This window comes from Antedon mediterranea, chromosome 7, assembly GCF_964355755.1.
Source record: "Antedon mediterranea chromosome 7, ecAntMedi1.1, whole genome shotgun sequence".
NCBI lineage: Eukaryota > Metazoa > Echinodermata > Crinoidea > Comatulida > Antedonidae > Antedon > Antedon mediterranea.
In genome coordinates this window covers 14,535,016-14,550,155 of record NC_092676.1, presented here as the reverse complement: position 1 = coordinate 14,550,155, position 15,140 = coordinate 14,535,016, and the positions used below count along the sequence as shown (strand labels likewise).

The 15,140-nt window shown below is 33.9% G+C and overlaps 1 protein-coding gene across 2 annotated transcripts in view; it reads left to right on the top strand.

Moving 5' to 3' along the window:
* LOC140053868 (nuclear hormone receptor E75-like) overlaps positions 1-15,140 on the top strand; it is a 62,772-nt gene that overhangs the window by 8,138 nt on the left and 39,494 nt on the right. Inside the window, exon 1 of one of the 2 annotated variants that reach the window (XM_072098596.1) lies at positions 11,571-12,018. The exons of the other annotated variant lie outside the window; for it this stretch is intronic. Within the exon in view, the coding sequence (XP_071954697.1) occupies positions 11,964-12,018 (55 nt within the window). The 5' untranslated portion in view covers positions 11,571-11,963. Of the gene's footprint in view, positions 1-11,570; positions 12,019-15,140 lie in introns of those variants that run through there. 2 annotated transcript variants of the gene reach the window in all.

The window sequence follows — 15,140 nt, the reverse complement described above, 5'->3', positions numbered from 1 at the left end:
TTTTAACTAAGCACCATTGCTTAAGGGCACGATTTCATGCAGCCATTTATGTGTATGTTTACACCAAGTGTACTGAATGAAAACGTTTTTCCTCCATTTAACGAACAAAGTTTTATGGCGGCTATAGTATAACCCGGTCAGTCACTTGCCAAAAGGTCCACTATTTCCTCGGTTGGTATTTTTTCTTGTCTTGTTTAACTAAAGACAATATCATTATATATATACAAAATTTACATTATCAATGGTATACAAACAAAAATATGTTAACTAGCCCAAGCCACAACAAAGAGTCTTAAATCAGTCTTTAGAACGTCAAATAACGCAAAATTTGTCATGCCTTTGGCCCCTGGACCCTGACCGGGGGCCCTTGGTGGCCCCCTGGCCCCCAGCCATTGGTGCTCGCTTTGCTCGCACCCCATTATAAATGTTGCATACGGGCCTGATGACCTGTGTAAACAGTAGGTCGATATCCTTGTGGGTAGTAGAATGTGTTGCGTAGGATTTTCGTCTCCTGATGCTGCCACCACTCCAACTTGGTATATATAGACAATACTCACACAGACAATACAACTGAATAACCGATACTTGAGGTATAATAATGAAGTAACTTTATTCAAAGTAAACAATAATGCATTGGAGATAAACAACAAAGATGAGAGGTCAATACCCAGAGGGCGGTATACAACATAAACAGCCATCATCCCGAAAGTGACTTTGAATTCGCCATTCTCATGCGCACCAGCGTTTATTGGGAGCTTGATCCGCCATCTCAGATGTGTAGCTTGCAGAAAATTAGACAAAAATGCGCCAAAAACATATGAAACCAAAACAAGTTTGGTATCAAAATGTTTTTCAAAAGCTAATAGTAGGGCGGCCAATGTGAGCTTTTTCATCATGGGAGGGATTTTCTGTTATTAATAGCAGGCAACCATGTGGAATATATCCCTTATGGGATGACAAAAAAGATAGGGGTAGATGCCACTCTCAAATTTCAGGTCAAAGGTCATTTTCAAGGTTATAAGGTCAACAACGTATAAGCATAGAGAAACTTATTTCTCCATGGTATAAGCTAATAATAATTTTCATGATAGCCTGGGGCTGATGGTTATAGTGTGGTGTCAAAAAGACCAGAATTGTACTGGGAAGATTTTAAACTCTTTGAGTCACTCCTGGAAGGTGTTCAAGGGATGGAGAGGATGAGTCCTAGATTATCAATATAACCGAAATTGGAGGCCTACTGGAATGTCTTAAATTTCATTTTAAAACGGTCACAGAGGGTTTGTTGGTTGGGAGTAATGGGCGGCATGGGCCCATGCCAATATTCGAAAATTTTCTTGGATGGAAGGAGGTAAACGCTCTGAGGTGGGTATTTCTTCCAGCACTGATATGTAATGCCTACTGGCCATCTGGGTAACGGCAAACGATTGAATTACAACCACACATGCATGCTTTCGGTAACAACTTCATCTGGCTCTTTAGTTTACATACACATGTAACAAGTTCCAAACTGACAACTGGGTTAGGGGCTTCCAAAGGACCCGATTTATTTAGGCCACATGATGATCTCTGCCTGATAGTTGGCTCGTATGTTTAGGTTCTATGATGTCTGTATTCACCATAGGTGAGTTTTTTAAATTATAAGTTTTTCCCTAAGTGGAAATACAGTACTTAAATATTTATTGAGTAAAGTGAAATACTTAATATTTAAGGGAAATATATATCACTAGTGTTAATGGTATATGGTCACTGAGTCTAGATGGCGGTAGCATTTCAAGACCCTCCAAAGAGTAGTCTGTTTTTATACAGTTATCTGCTCAAGAGTACCATATATTTGGCAATATTAAACTTTAATGTACACTGTACGTGCAAAGTCTTATTCTTAATCTAATTCCATTTACAAGGAGTGGATGCGTTACAAATGATTTCCAGTAGGACCTCTTCCCATAACCAGCAAATAATGACGTGCTGCAACCTGTAATGGCATGGAAGCTGGTTAAATTATTCTAAATAGGTTTTCAACCACTTTATTGTTCACTATACCAGACATCGTCCATACTTTTGTACGGTTGATATTGGAGTTACAAAGTGCATATAACATCAACTTTCATGTATAATTGCAAGCTCTTTGTTATTGACATAGAAGAATGTCTGAAAACTTTGTGATATTTGTTCTCCTCCAAACCGATGAGTGTGGCCCAAAACACATACGGAAGTACAGATTGGTACATTGGAACTATCCTTTCAATCGTGTCACTGCTTTTATCCACCCCTTTCCAATTTAATGATCAAATACAACAAAATGACAAAATATCTAGGTAACTTGCATAAATGCTTGCATTGTCACCAAATGTTTTACAGCCATGTTTACTGAATCCTATAGTGCATGACCATCATGTTTTTAAGTTTTCTTCTGGAACATCTGTGGGTATTTCAACGTCATCCATCAAAATATGTGAAGTCATATTTGGTTAAAGATATTAAAATTGGGCTATGATCATACTTCAATGGTGGATCAGCAGATTTTCTGACAGTTTTTTTGTTTTTATATACTTTATCGAAACAGTTGCCTTATAGAAATCCGCAAAGGTTTAGAACAATGCTTTCTCAGTGGCTCATGAAGTTTTAAGTTCTACTGTTTTTTGTTCTTTCAATAAGTTGTTACTTTAAATATAAGATCTTCCTTATCATCTGTCAGGTCGAAAGAATATTGTGTATTATGTGTGATTCGTGATCAGTCTGACCATGTCATGCAGAACCTATAACTTGTTTACCCTTTTAACCTCATTTCTACAACGAATCCAATTGGTTTTTAAATGTGTTGGTGGTTTCAGAAATGACGACTTCGGTTGGCAAACTATTCAAATATTCAGTCCTTTGTGAAATTCAGGTTTGAAAAGTCTAAGCTGATGTCCTCGTGTATTTCTGCTTAGATTGCATCTCATTTGGCTTCCTTGGCTACACCCTCGAAACCTTTTGAAAATTTTCAATCAAGTCACCACGAATTCGTCTGTCATACAGGGTTGTTAGGCCAAGAAACTTTTAACGATCTTCATATGAATAAGAATGGATAGCTGGAATTTGATTTGTCGCATGAAGTTGTCCTCTTTCAAGTGCGTTTATGTCTTTTTGGAGAAATGGATTCCATACCTGGACACAGTACGTAACGTAATGTTTGTAAATAACGTTAAAACCGTCTTTATCCATGTGTATAAGGACCTCTTAATTACTTAAGGAGTTTTATATCTGTTATCACCGTCAGCCAAGATAGCATAGATGCGAAGGCCTCAAGAAGGAAAACCCATTCCCACTCCTTCCAACCTTGATAAAGTCCAATAGTTACGGTTTTTGAAAACAAAGAATTGATACCCAGGTTTCTATTTCGAGATTTCTTGAAACAACAAACTTCAACAAAAACTTGTATCATTGAAAGAATGAAAAAAATGTTTAAATAATTACATTATAGGGGGTCTCTGACCCAAACAAAAACATCTTGACATTAGGTCATATAGGGGGTCTCTGTTTTCGAAATTTTTCTAAAAACAAATTTCTAAATATTATTACATTATTATAGGTTATATTAATAATTTTTCTAAATATTATTACATTATTATAGGTAATATTAATAATTTTATAGTAAAAGACCAATCTTTTGGCACATATGGTGTGTGTTTCATATATATAACATTTGACCTATTTTTTCGGACAAAAATCAAAACGATGACTGGTGGACAACATAAAAAAGACAAATTTACAACAGACTGGGAACAGCCTATTAAAAAACTGTGTGTACTTTACAGAAATATGTGAAAACAACATTTTGAGAAAATATCAATTTCCTATGTTTCTATGTGTAAAATAAAATGTTTATCTCATAATTACTATAATATGATGCATCAGTTGATCTTCAAATATACTTTTTTGGATAGATCTGATGATGTAGATGATTTTCCGTGAATAAAAAAAATCCTATATTTTGACCTTGTTTGACCTGTTGACCACATAAACTGACCTTAAAACCAAAAACTGAAGGTGGTATCCACCCCTATCGTTTTTGTCACCCTACAAAGGATACATTCAACATGGTTGCCTGCTAATAACAAAAAACGCCCCCCAAACTTTTTATAGAGGACTTTTCTGTATTTGAATACAAGTTGGGTAGCAATGGATAGAATATTTTATGGGCTTTCATTTGATACCAAATCGTTTTTCCAAACACTTAAATTATTTAATATTATATAAATAAACATAACAATTACGAGACTGAACTAAACGTAGTAGGCAACCCATATAACACGGCACTTGACCGGTTTGTGTCGTCGACAAGTTGAGCCACCGGTGATTTCTATAAAATTCCCAGAGCATCTTTTACAACATTTTGTGTAGTGATTACAGTACTGTACGTGTATGTAGTACATACGTAGTAGGCAACCATTATAACACAGCGTATGACAGGTTGGGCCGCCAACAAGTTGAGCCGCCAACTAGTTGAGTCGCCTGTGTTCTATGAAACGTCCAGTGCTTCTTTTACGACATTTATTTTGTTATAAAAGAAATATATACAGTAGAACCTTTGTTTTACGTACCCTAATTTTACGTTCCCTTGAGTTTAAGTACGCATAAAATGACCGATGACGACAAACCAGAAAGTCAAGGCTGTGCATTCCCCCTATAGCAGCGACTGTTTTTATTGATAGAAAATACAAGAACATTGATTTTTTATTTATAACAATTTATTTAAACAGCTAGGTCTCGCATCTAGCTAGGGTTAGTCAGCGATGGTCGGCCCCGTCCACCACTCGGATTTTCCGACCACCATTTTCATGATGCTGACCACCACTATATTTACACATGTAGATCGTAGCCTATAATGTTTGTAACCTACTACTGCGATGTATTGTTATTATAATTATCAACGCGTCGATCATCGTAGGATGGTTTGTAGGGTTAATAAACACCATTGTCATCGCCTTTAGATAATGCATGGACAATGCAAATAAATTTTTGGTACGTCAACCCAGCCTAGGACATGTTTTCGCTGATATCTTAATCTAGACTTTATATTATAATTTAGTTTTACTTACACTTGTTATTTTGAAATATCTGACTTTAAAAGAGTACAAAAAAGGTGAAAAACATTGTCGTGTTGTAAACAGTTTTAATGATCATAACGTTGGAGATTTACAAAATCTAAATCCGCCCCCTGCAACCCTCTCCCACTAAGGTTATTAACGTCACTGGCGCGGCGTAACAGCTGCCTAACTAACTAGTTTAGACACAAAAATATGTACACCGCTTACATAATGCCACCTTAACGCTGTGAGTCTGAACATACCCTTTAGCACCATTTTGGCCCTTAATGGTGGTCATCTTCTTGAATTTCACAGACCACCTTGATAACTAGTTTATCTAGGATGTAGGATCATGTTTCATGGTTTTATTGCGAAATTAATTGATATTTATAGGTAATATATGGCTTTTGGGCAATTCCACAGTAACTAATTGATATTCTGACACAATATCCTCAAACAAATATAATATTGTTATGAACAAATAGCATTTATAAAGTATACAGAGTGACTTTTTTTCTTTTTTAAAGTGGTGGTGCTCTCAAAAAATTTCAAATTTTTATTTTATTCAGTTCATCTAAATTAAGGTACTTGTTGTATGCTGCATGGTTTTCTGAAAAGCATAAAAAAATGCCATCTGGGGGGATAGTTCAAATTACAAACCTTTTTCCCTATTCATTTGCCTGTAAATTGAAAAAAAAATATGCGTTTTCAAAAAATCTTTAAAAATATATGTATTGTTCCAGAAATATTATACATATATGTTTTCAGATTCTTCGGAAGCCAAACTTTTCATTCTCGATGTGTTTTTAAGGGCTTGACCAATTCATTTTTGCGTAATTAACGTAATTAAAAAAACTACCCACTTGAGCCAAGTGGGTAATTTTTACTCTCTAGGGAGTCAATCAATTTGCGCATGCGCGACCTTTTGGCTTTCTTTACTCTCTGTCTCGCGACTCTCGATGCTCCGATCTTCCTTGCGCTCGACTCGATCGATCTCCTCGACAAACTAGGATATAAAATACATACGAATAATAAGTCTAAGATTAAGATTGTTTTGCGTGGTTATTTGAAAAGATAGACGGATCAAACTGCAATGTTTAATCATGGAGGTATAAATACCTCCATGGTTTAATCGTAGGCCTAGACCAAAAAGACATGGTTATGCGTTTGAACCAGAACCTAGGCCAGTACAATCATCACAAACTGCCGACGGTGAAGATGTAAATCAGACTAGGCCTAGGCCCCAGCAACAGAGCGACGAATGGAGATTAACCTCACTTGATTGATATCTCTATGTGACTTGTTATGGCACTTCGGTAACTAATTGATGGTAACTAATTGATGGTAACTAATTGATGGTAACTAATTGAGACTGGAAAAGTTAAAGTAATGTATAACTGATTTAGGCTTTTTTTTAATGTCTAAATACATATTTTAAAGATAACTTTAAAAATATATCAAAACAAAAGTTTATCAAACTATATTACATACAACAATATATAGTAAATGAACTGAAACACGTCTAAAATGATATTAAATTTTACCAATTTCATATAAGACAATTATTATAAATTCGTAAAAAATCTGAAAGTCTGAAAATTTTAAGTTTAAGTAATGGTTTTATGGTATCACATTGAATCTTAGTGTTAACAATTCATTAGATATGTTTTCTTTCAAAATAATTGATTTATTAAAAAAATATGATGATGATATGACACAATATTATGATAACTAATTGACGGTAATTAATTGACAAATATATTTTAGAGAAAAGAAATATATTTATCTGTAGTTATGAGAAAATATTTAATTATAAAATATTTGTATATGCACCATTAAAGAGTACTGTAGGCATACAAACAAATTATGTTTACATTATACTCAATTTTGTCATGTCAGACTCAAAGTTACCTAACAAGTGAGTACACTAAAGCATAAAACATGACAGCAATATTTAAAAGTCCATCTTTACGTAATCTCAATTGTCAATGGATTGTTATTGTTTTTGCTTAGTTTGCTTCAGGGATAGCATTGTCATAAGTGGTATTTTTCTCTGTTATCCATAAATGGTGCTGGTAAATGTTGCAATATTTGTTTTTTGTCAATGACGCCAAATTCGTCTGTTACATCTTTAGCAATAAAGACTTTCCCTGCACGATCGCTTTTGCGCAGATGTGTAACATATATCTGATGATTGTGCATCTCAGTTATCAGAGCAACATATTTTAAAATTCTATTGCTACTGTATCTTTCTGGTACTCGATTAGGACAAAGTCACCACACTTAAAAGGATGTACCAGTTCAAATGAAGGTGTGGATGTTGATGGCTGGGAAATTGATGCAATTGGAGTTGGTAATTCTTCTATGTCCATGTTGTTTGCGAAAGTAAATTCTTTAACGTCATCAGATGTTGCATACGTAGCGTAGTGAACAGTGTGTTTTCTCACTACCTTAATGCAGTGGGTTGTATGTGTACCTGGCAGTGATTTTATATCCATCCATCTTTCATCAAATCTCTCTGTGAGATCTTGGACATCTTGTGCTGAGATAAATTTCACACAGATTGAAGCAGTTCTTTGGTTGGCCTCCTCGCTAAATGACTTAGCATCATAAACACGCGCTCCCAATTTGATTGATTTGTATACCAGATGCTTAATTTGTCCACCAAAGCCATCAATGGCGCCCTTCCCATGGCTGGTATATCATAATCCTCTTTGAAATATGTTAAGTTTTCCAAAAGATATTTCTGCTTAAACTGGCTTGCAGCACCGTCTGAAAAAAATCTGATTCAATTTAGGTCGGGACACAAAACCTTTACTTCTTTGATGATGAAGTCCAAAAAAGCGGCAACTGCATGTCTTCCATGGTTTAAGTCATCACTTACTACTGCGTAGGATCTTACATTCCCAAGGCCAACATATGCGCATGCTGTAAATATAGTAACCTGCTGATGGTACCAATGTGCACTCTGTATTTCATTTTGTTCTATTATTGAAAATTTCTCTGCAAAATCCACTTGAACTACAACGTGACGCCCAGCCATGCCTTTTTCGAGTTCAAAATGAAGGCTTTATTAGCGTTTAATAAACGTATGGATTAGAAACTTTGGCAGTTGTTTGCTCAACTTGCTAATACATTCTTGCAGAGTTCCAGATTCATCAACCTTTGTTGTTCGACCATCAACAGACACCCATTGAAGCCAATTGACAGGAGTTTCAGCAGACTCTGGGAAGCAATATACTTCATCAAATCTTGATTTACACTCCGCAAATTTGCCAAACATACAACTCTCATCATCTTGGTTGCAAACGACTGTGTCGATAAATTCCCTGAAATTTGTTGGGATATTTTCAGATGTACTCTTCTTTAAACACTCCAACAGTAAGCGAATGTTCTCATGGTGTTTGCACACGCAAACTGTATGGGGGAAAGCTTCAGCTAGACACACATGTTCTGGTCGCAAGGAGCAGAATTTTGAGAGTCCTACAGAGTTGTTTGGATTGTTTTGAAGATACAGAGCATGGCATTCATGCAAGGTCATGATCAGGAACCGCTTTTGAATGTACTCCTTAGTACTATTCTTCTTAACAATCGCAACATCTTTTCGGGCTTTGCCACGATATGTCATCCAGGCAGTAATATGCTTTTACAGCATCAGAAATCTCAACTGAAATTCCTCTGTGATTGGTCGTCTGCGATTCAACATCTCCTACTAGTGTATACTTCAGTTTCTTTGCTAATGTTCTTAACACCTCATCTTTTCTGTTAGGTGCCATTGGGAAGGCATGCTCGGCACGGTTTACTGCTTTTCCTAAGCTCTGTGGTGTTGAATAAGTGGTCACATTTTGGTCTGGTCTGATATCTTGCAAAACTTTTTCCCTATGCTTTCTCTGACTAACTCGTTCTGCTCTTCTTAGTTTTTTCAACTGAACAGTGGTCAGATTCTTTCTATTTTCCTTCATTCGGTTATTTTGCTTCTTCAGGTAATCGTTGTACTTGCCATTCTCTTTAAGTTTCTGACGACGATAGCGTTGCTGTTTCTACATTCAACAGTTTACATAGTTTATGGGTTAAGATACACAGCAGCCAAAGTGGCTTGTCTTTGTTGATACTGGAAAGTCACAAATATACTGTATGGTTGATTCTAAATTATCACTTATACCAAATGTCACTGTTCATAGCCACCCAATCAGGTCACTTCCAAAATAAGAATGGCATGAAAGTATCCAATCACTTTGAACATTTAATTTGTTTACAACTGTCAACAACTAGTTATTTCATTCAAATAAACAATTAACAGACAACAAATAGCCAATTGACCAACTTTGTGGGAAAGTGCTAAATAAGAAACTGATCATTTGCATAATAATAGCATGTGCAATGAAAAGGCATAGAGTTATATAAACAACTTTGAGAGTGTATTATATAAAACATTCTTTGAATAAATAGTTTATTACAACTTACTACTGTTGAACAAATACAAATTAACACTTGTCAACATGTTACTGTCAATTAGTTACTGGTTGGGTAACTAATTGATTTATTTAATATGACAATAACTTATTAATAAACGTAAATAAAAAATTTTAAATAACCTCACTAGCTACCTCTACTAAAACTTGCTAGAAATAAAGTTTGTTTTTTAAACATCTCAATTTTTAGTCGCGTGGAAGCGACTCTATAGTTCACTATGTCGGTCGGTTGGTCTGTCTGTCTGTCTGTCTGTCTGTCTGTCTGTCTGTCTGTCTGTCTGTCTGTCGGTCCGGTATCACTATGCGTTTTATCGCTTTATGACCTTATCTTGATATCAGTTTAATCTAGCTAAGTCAATTTTTCACAGAATATTCCTTATGGCCAGGAATCGATGTGGTTATGTTTTCACGGTGCGCAATAAAAAATTACGCGGTCTACGCACGATTTAACGAAATCATGTTTGTAATCATATCTTAACAACCATGAATCACAATTAAATAAAATTTGGTACTCATAAATTTCAGGGCATAAATCATCATATGGCAATACAATTACGTGCGTAGCGCATGTAACTCATGCGTACGCGCGCTTAAAATGTTCAAAATTTATTTTCGATGAAAATACGTTTCAGGCAATTTTAAGCGTTTACAAAATTGCCATGAGTGCGCAGATTTTTGCGCGCGCACTGCGCGATAAATGTTATTGCGCACTCTTTTTGCCCGATTTCTGTTTTCTTGACTTACTTTTCAACTCGAAATTACGTTATACGAGCACGTCAAAAGTGACAGGCTACGCACGTGTAAATTAAAAAAATATACATGTTTTTAAACATTTCAACATTTTTAAACATGTTCAGTAATTTCGGTCAGTATAGTTCACTATGTCGGTCGGTCCGTCTGTCTGTCGGTCTGTTTGTCTGTCGGTCCGGTATCACTATGCATTGTAGCACGCGACTTAATGGCTGTTGGCCTTGTTTCTGAAAACCTAACTTCTGTATGTTTTCCGGTAACTAATTGATGTAATATTAGCATTCATATTTTCGCATATTAATGAATAAAAAATGAGGCAAAAGAAAATTTGAATGGTAAATATATGTTCATAGTAACCCATGTGACCATATTAAACTAGATTTTATTATAATTACAAGCTTATGGCTATTTTATTTTTGTGATTCTTAATTGTAAATTTTTATCAAATTCTGTGAAAAAAATATATTTATGATATTTTAATCAATTTTATTGAGGATATTATTTGAAATTTTAAAATCTGAATTTAGACCTGGAAAATACAGATTTTCAGCTTTAATTAGACACCAAAATTGTGAAGATAGAATGAATATGAAAATGTTGGTGTCATGTCAGGTTTGCATGGAATTGCCCTTTTAATACATTTTCACCTATATTAAATGCCATTTTGTCAAAATTGTGGTTGCCATATTAGTACAGTATTACTATTGAAAGCATGGTATTATACAAATAATATGCTTGATGATAGTTTATAAAGGGTATATGACCATATTTAATTGTTATGTAGCTATTTGGCAGCTATTTTGAATTACCCCAAGTTGCGCGTTTACCTGAACTTTTTTGTGTACTACTCTAAACTTATTCAAAACTCAGTTTCAAACAAGTTTTTCATTAATATGAATTATTATTAATTTATGTACAGCACATTGAGAGCATGGTTATATGCGCTATTTAAGAATGAACTAATTATTATTATAAGGACTTGTGTTATTAATGTCCTTTCCGGGTGGCATCTAGCTCAATCTGAAGCCCCTCTATTGGTAGCATTAGAATAATCTAATTCTAACTCTTTAAAATTATTTAAAATGCATTACCCTTGATATGCTACAACCGACGATTAAAAAATTGTCTAGATCTAGAAAACAAAGATATCTTAGTCTTGGAAGTCTTTAGTTTTCTAGACTCATCAGGTCTAGAAAACTAAGACTTAAAGGTATCTTAGTTTTAGAAAACTAAGACTTAAAGGTATCTTAGTTTTAGAAAACTAAGACTTAAAGGTATCTTAGTTTTCTAGATCTTAGTATTCTAGATACCAGAACGGAAATATTGTGTCCTCTATTCTTCTCCTTTAAACTATGGCTAATTTACATTGAATTACATACAAGTCATTACAAATAAGTGGCAATAAACAACTGTAGTACATAATTGATGATGAAGGTTTTCCTCTTGACCTTTCACACTCCACTAGAAAATCTAGGTCATAACCTTGACCAAAGGTCAGATTGCTCTTTCATTTAGTTGCAAGGCTATATTTCATAGTATTTTAAAGGCATTTGTGCTGTGTGGCCTAGCAGTAGATGGGTTTAGGTACAAGGTCTCTAGGCAACAGCAGTATAAAATACTAGAAAGGTATGATTAACAGTTTAGAAAACATCATTAGTGAGCTAGCAGTAACATGGACTCTTTACTACACTCTGAGTATTTAACATCCTGTTTCACAACAACGCAAGGTAATACACTGATCTGATAATATGGCTACCAATATCAAATCATATTGCTCATTATGTTATTAAAATCTTAGGCTATTGCAATTCATTAGCCACAATTGTTTAGTATTCTATAATTCATATTATATTTATTTCACAATAATGTGCAATGTGTAAGATGACTAAAAAGCTAAATTTTAATTTGATAGATTTATTTATGTTTAAAATTGATTATATATGATATTCTCATTTTAATTTAGCTAAATATATGTGGAAAAAATTAGTTAAATTTTTAGTATCATCATCATGTTTTTGTTCGAGTTTTATAACACTTTCTGTTACTGCTTGATACAGTGTGGATCTAGATAGAGGGATGTTTGAAAAATTAAAATGTATGTATCATATGTATGTATCATATGTATGACTTATTAATATTATGAAATTAAGAGAAAAAAGCTGATTACGTCAATCATTAATTGCATATTAAATAAAAAATGTTTATTTCGACAGTCAAACAAACTATGACATTTTCTTGGACCGAAATAAAAACTTAACATTCACCTTCTTTAAAATACTTTGACAGTGAATCAATTTTTTGATTTTTAAAGATGTCATAGTAAAAAATTATGATTCATTGCAGTATGTAATAATCTATCTGCACCAAAGTGGTTACTGCATAGTAAATACACAGAGGAATCTTTGTTCAAATTTTAGTTAGTTGTGTATGACTCTGTGGTCTGTGCTCGCGTCTATAACATTCAAGGTACCGAGTTCGAGTCTCACCTTGGGAAACGAAACGAAATAAGATTGTTTTATATATCCGTATTGTTTGTTCAATTTTATTTCTTAGTGTATAGATTATATGCATGATTTATAATGAAATCTAGAGAAAAGGTAAATGTTTTCTGTATTATTATGTAAAAAGAATGGTTTATGACGTTATACGCAGAAGGATCTTTGATTGGATACCGGCTATTGTATTTGCGTTAGCAAGATCCTATCTTTTGGATATTATAAATAATTAAAGATTCTGACAAAAATCAATCAATCAATATTATCTTTTAAAATTCAATTATCTTTATTTAATTCAATGCATATAACCTATAATTCGTCATAGTGACGAATTAAATCTACAAGTTACAATTTATTTTTCCTAATTGTTTTAGAATGCATCTTTATAAGAATAGGGATTTTACTTGTTTAATTTGAACTGATAACAAAATGCTTATTTTCAAAAAAATAATTTAGCACAATAAGAATCCCCAAAAGTATGATACATAGATCGATAATTATTAGAATGCATGATCAATCAATGTTTTGCCTACATCTGGCCTTTAAAATGTTATTAAAATAAAATCATAATCGGCAAAATAAATAATTGATTGATGGATTGATTCAGAATTAGTACTTGGGTACTGCTTTTAATAGTAAAGGTAAATTTATTTTAACAATTGTATAAATTGCTAATTAAATTTAAGATCACATTGTAGGTAATACCTACTGTAATTCGCATATAGACATTATTTATTTTCTTTAATTGGAACAAATTTTTAACTTTATGAAATGTAAAATCTTGACAGGTCACTAATCTTTACAGGCCTCGTCTGCATCCTGTAAAACAGTAAAATATACCCATGTGCATAAACTCCAGTCAATTGTTGGTGTTTTTTTATTGTCTTTTATACCAGCATGATTTTATTTTTGCTATCTGGCAATGCCTTTGCATGTTTGGATGTGAACTAGACAGTGGCATTGTCAATTTCTAATAAGAATTTAATCCTTAGCCTATGAAAGTATGTGTGTAGTGAAATGTACACTCACACTAGCCATTCACGTTTTCGAAAATGGCAATTAAAAAAGAATAAAAGATAAAGTTGCAAAACTTGCGAAAATGAATTTTTCTTAAAAAAAACAAACATCTGTCTGTCTAGGCCTGGCTCTGAATAAAGTTTTCTGTTAGCCACAACATTGCTGCCAACAACCAACACAGAGATAACATTGCATGACTTGCCCATCACACATGTTTTTTCGCATCAATCAAGTAAATTAAAACATCCCGTTACGGTAGCTCGAAGCCTTATATAATACTGTACTGTGACTGTTTGGGAAATTGTGTTATCTGTAACTGTACGTGCTCGGCTAACAAGAGTTTGTTTCCAGAATTGCTATTTGTCCATTATAGGCATGCGCAGTAATTATAATTACAAACAAACAAACTGTGCATGTGTGTATGTATGCTTATTTCATGAACATCACAAACATGCGGTGGAAATTCCTTATCGGTAGGCCTAATATTTTTGCAGTCATTTTTTATTGATGTTTTAATCACAAATTTTTAATGAAAAGATAAAAACAACACTAGACAAAAACCTACACATTTAATATGTATTTACCAAACAATTTGACCATTTAAAAAAAATATTTGCTAAAGAATTTCCAATTTGGCAAAAAAAAAAAATAGCGACCTTTCGCCAATTTTTGCAAATCAATTTCGACCTTACTGGAACATAGGAAATGTCATGTCAAAACTGGTAATGAAAGTTCAAGTTGAAAATAGTACTAAATGTGCTTTCAAATTGGCAATGTGTTTTGTTGTTTTTTGGGGAGTTTTTTCGATTTAAAAAAAATATTTGGTCAGGAAGTGTGGTTTTTTGTAAAAAATATGGAAGGAAATATGCAATGCATGACCAAGATTAGGCAATTCTCTGGTGAACTAATACACATGGATGTTAAGCCATATAAGCCTAACAGCAGACAGTGTAATTTGCACCTACATACAACTCAGAGGAATTCTTATTAGGTTGGGTTCCTTGGCAATAAGAACCTATGAGTAGATTTGCCTAAAAGAGCAATCCTACCCCCAAATTTTACTTCTAGCATTTTAGAGCATTTCAGAATAAACTTGCGTATATATCATTCTAATAGAATAGATGTTGAAAATTAACTTGTGGTGGAAGATCTTTGTCTATTATTATATACCGTATATTTTGGTGTATAAGTCGCACTTTTGACACGCAAATTTGACCTCTAAATTAAGTCTTATACACCGAACATAAATGCCTCACCACAAAGATTGTACATATCGTCACCTCGTTGGCTAGGCCTGAGTAGGCTAGGCCTAGCTACAGTGTACTAACGTAACGGAA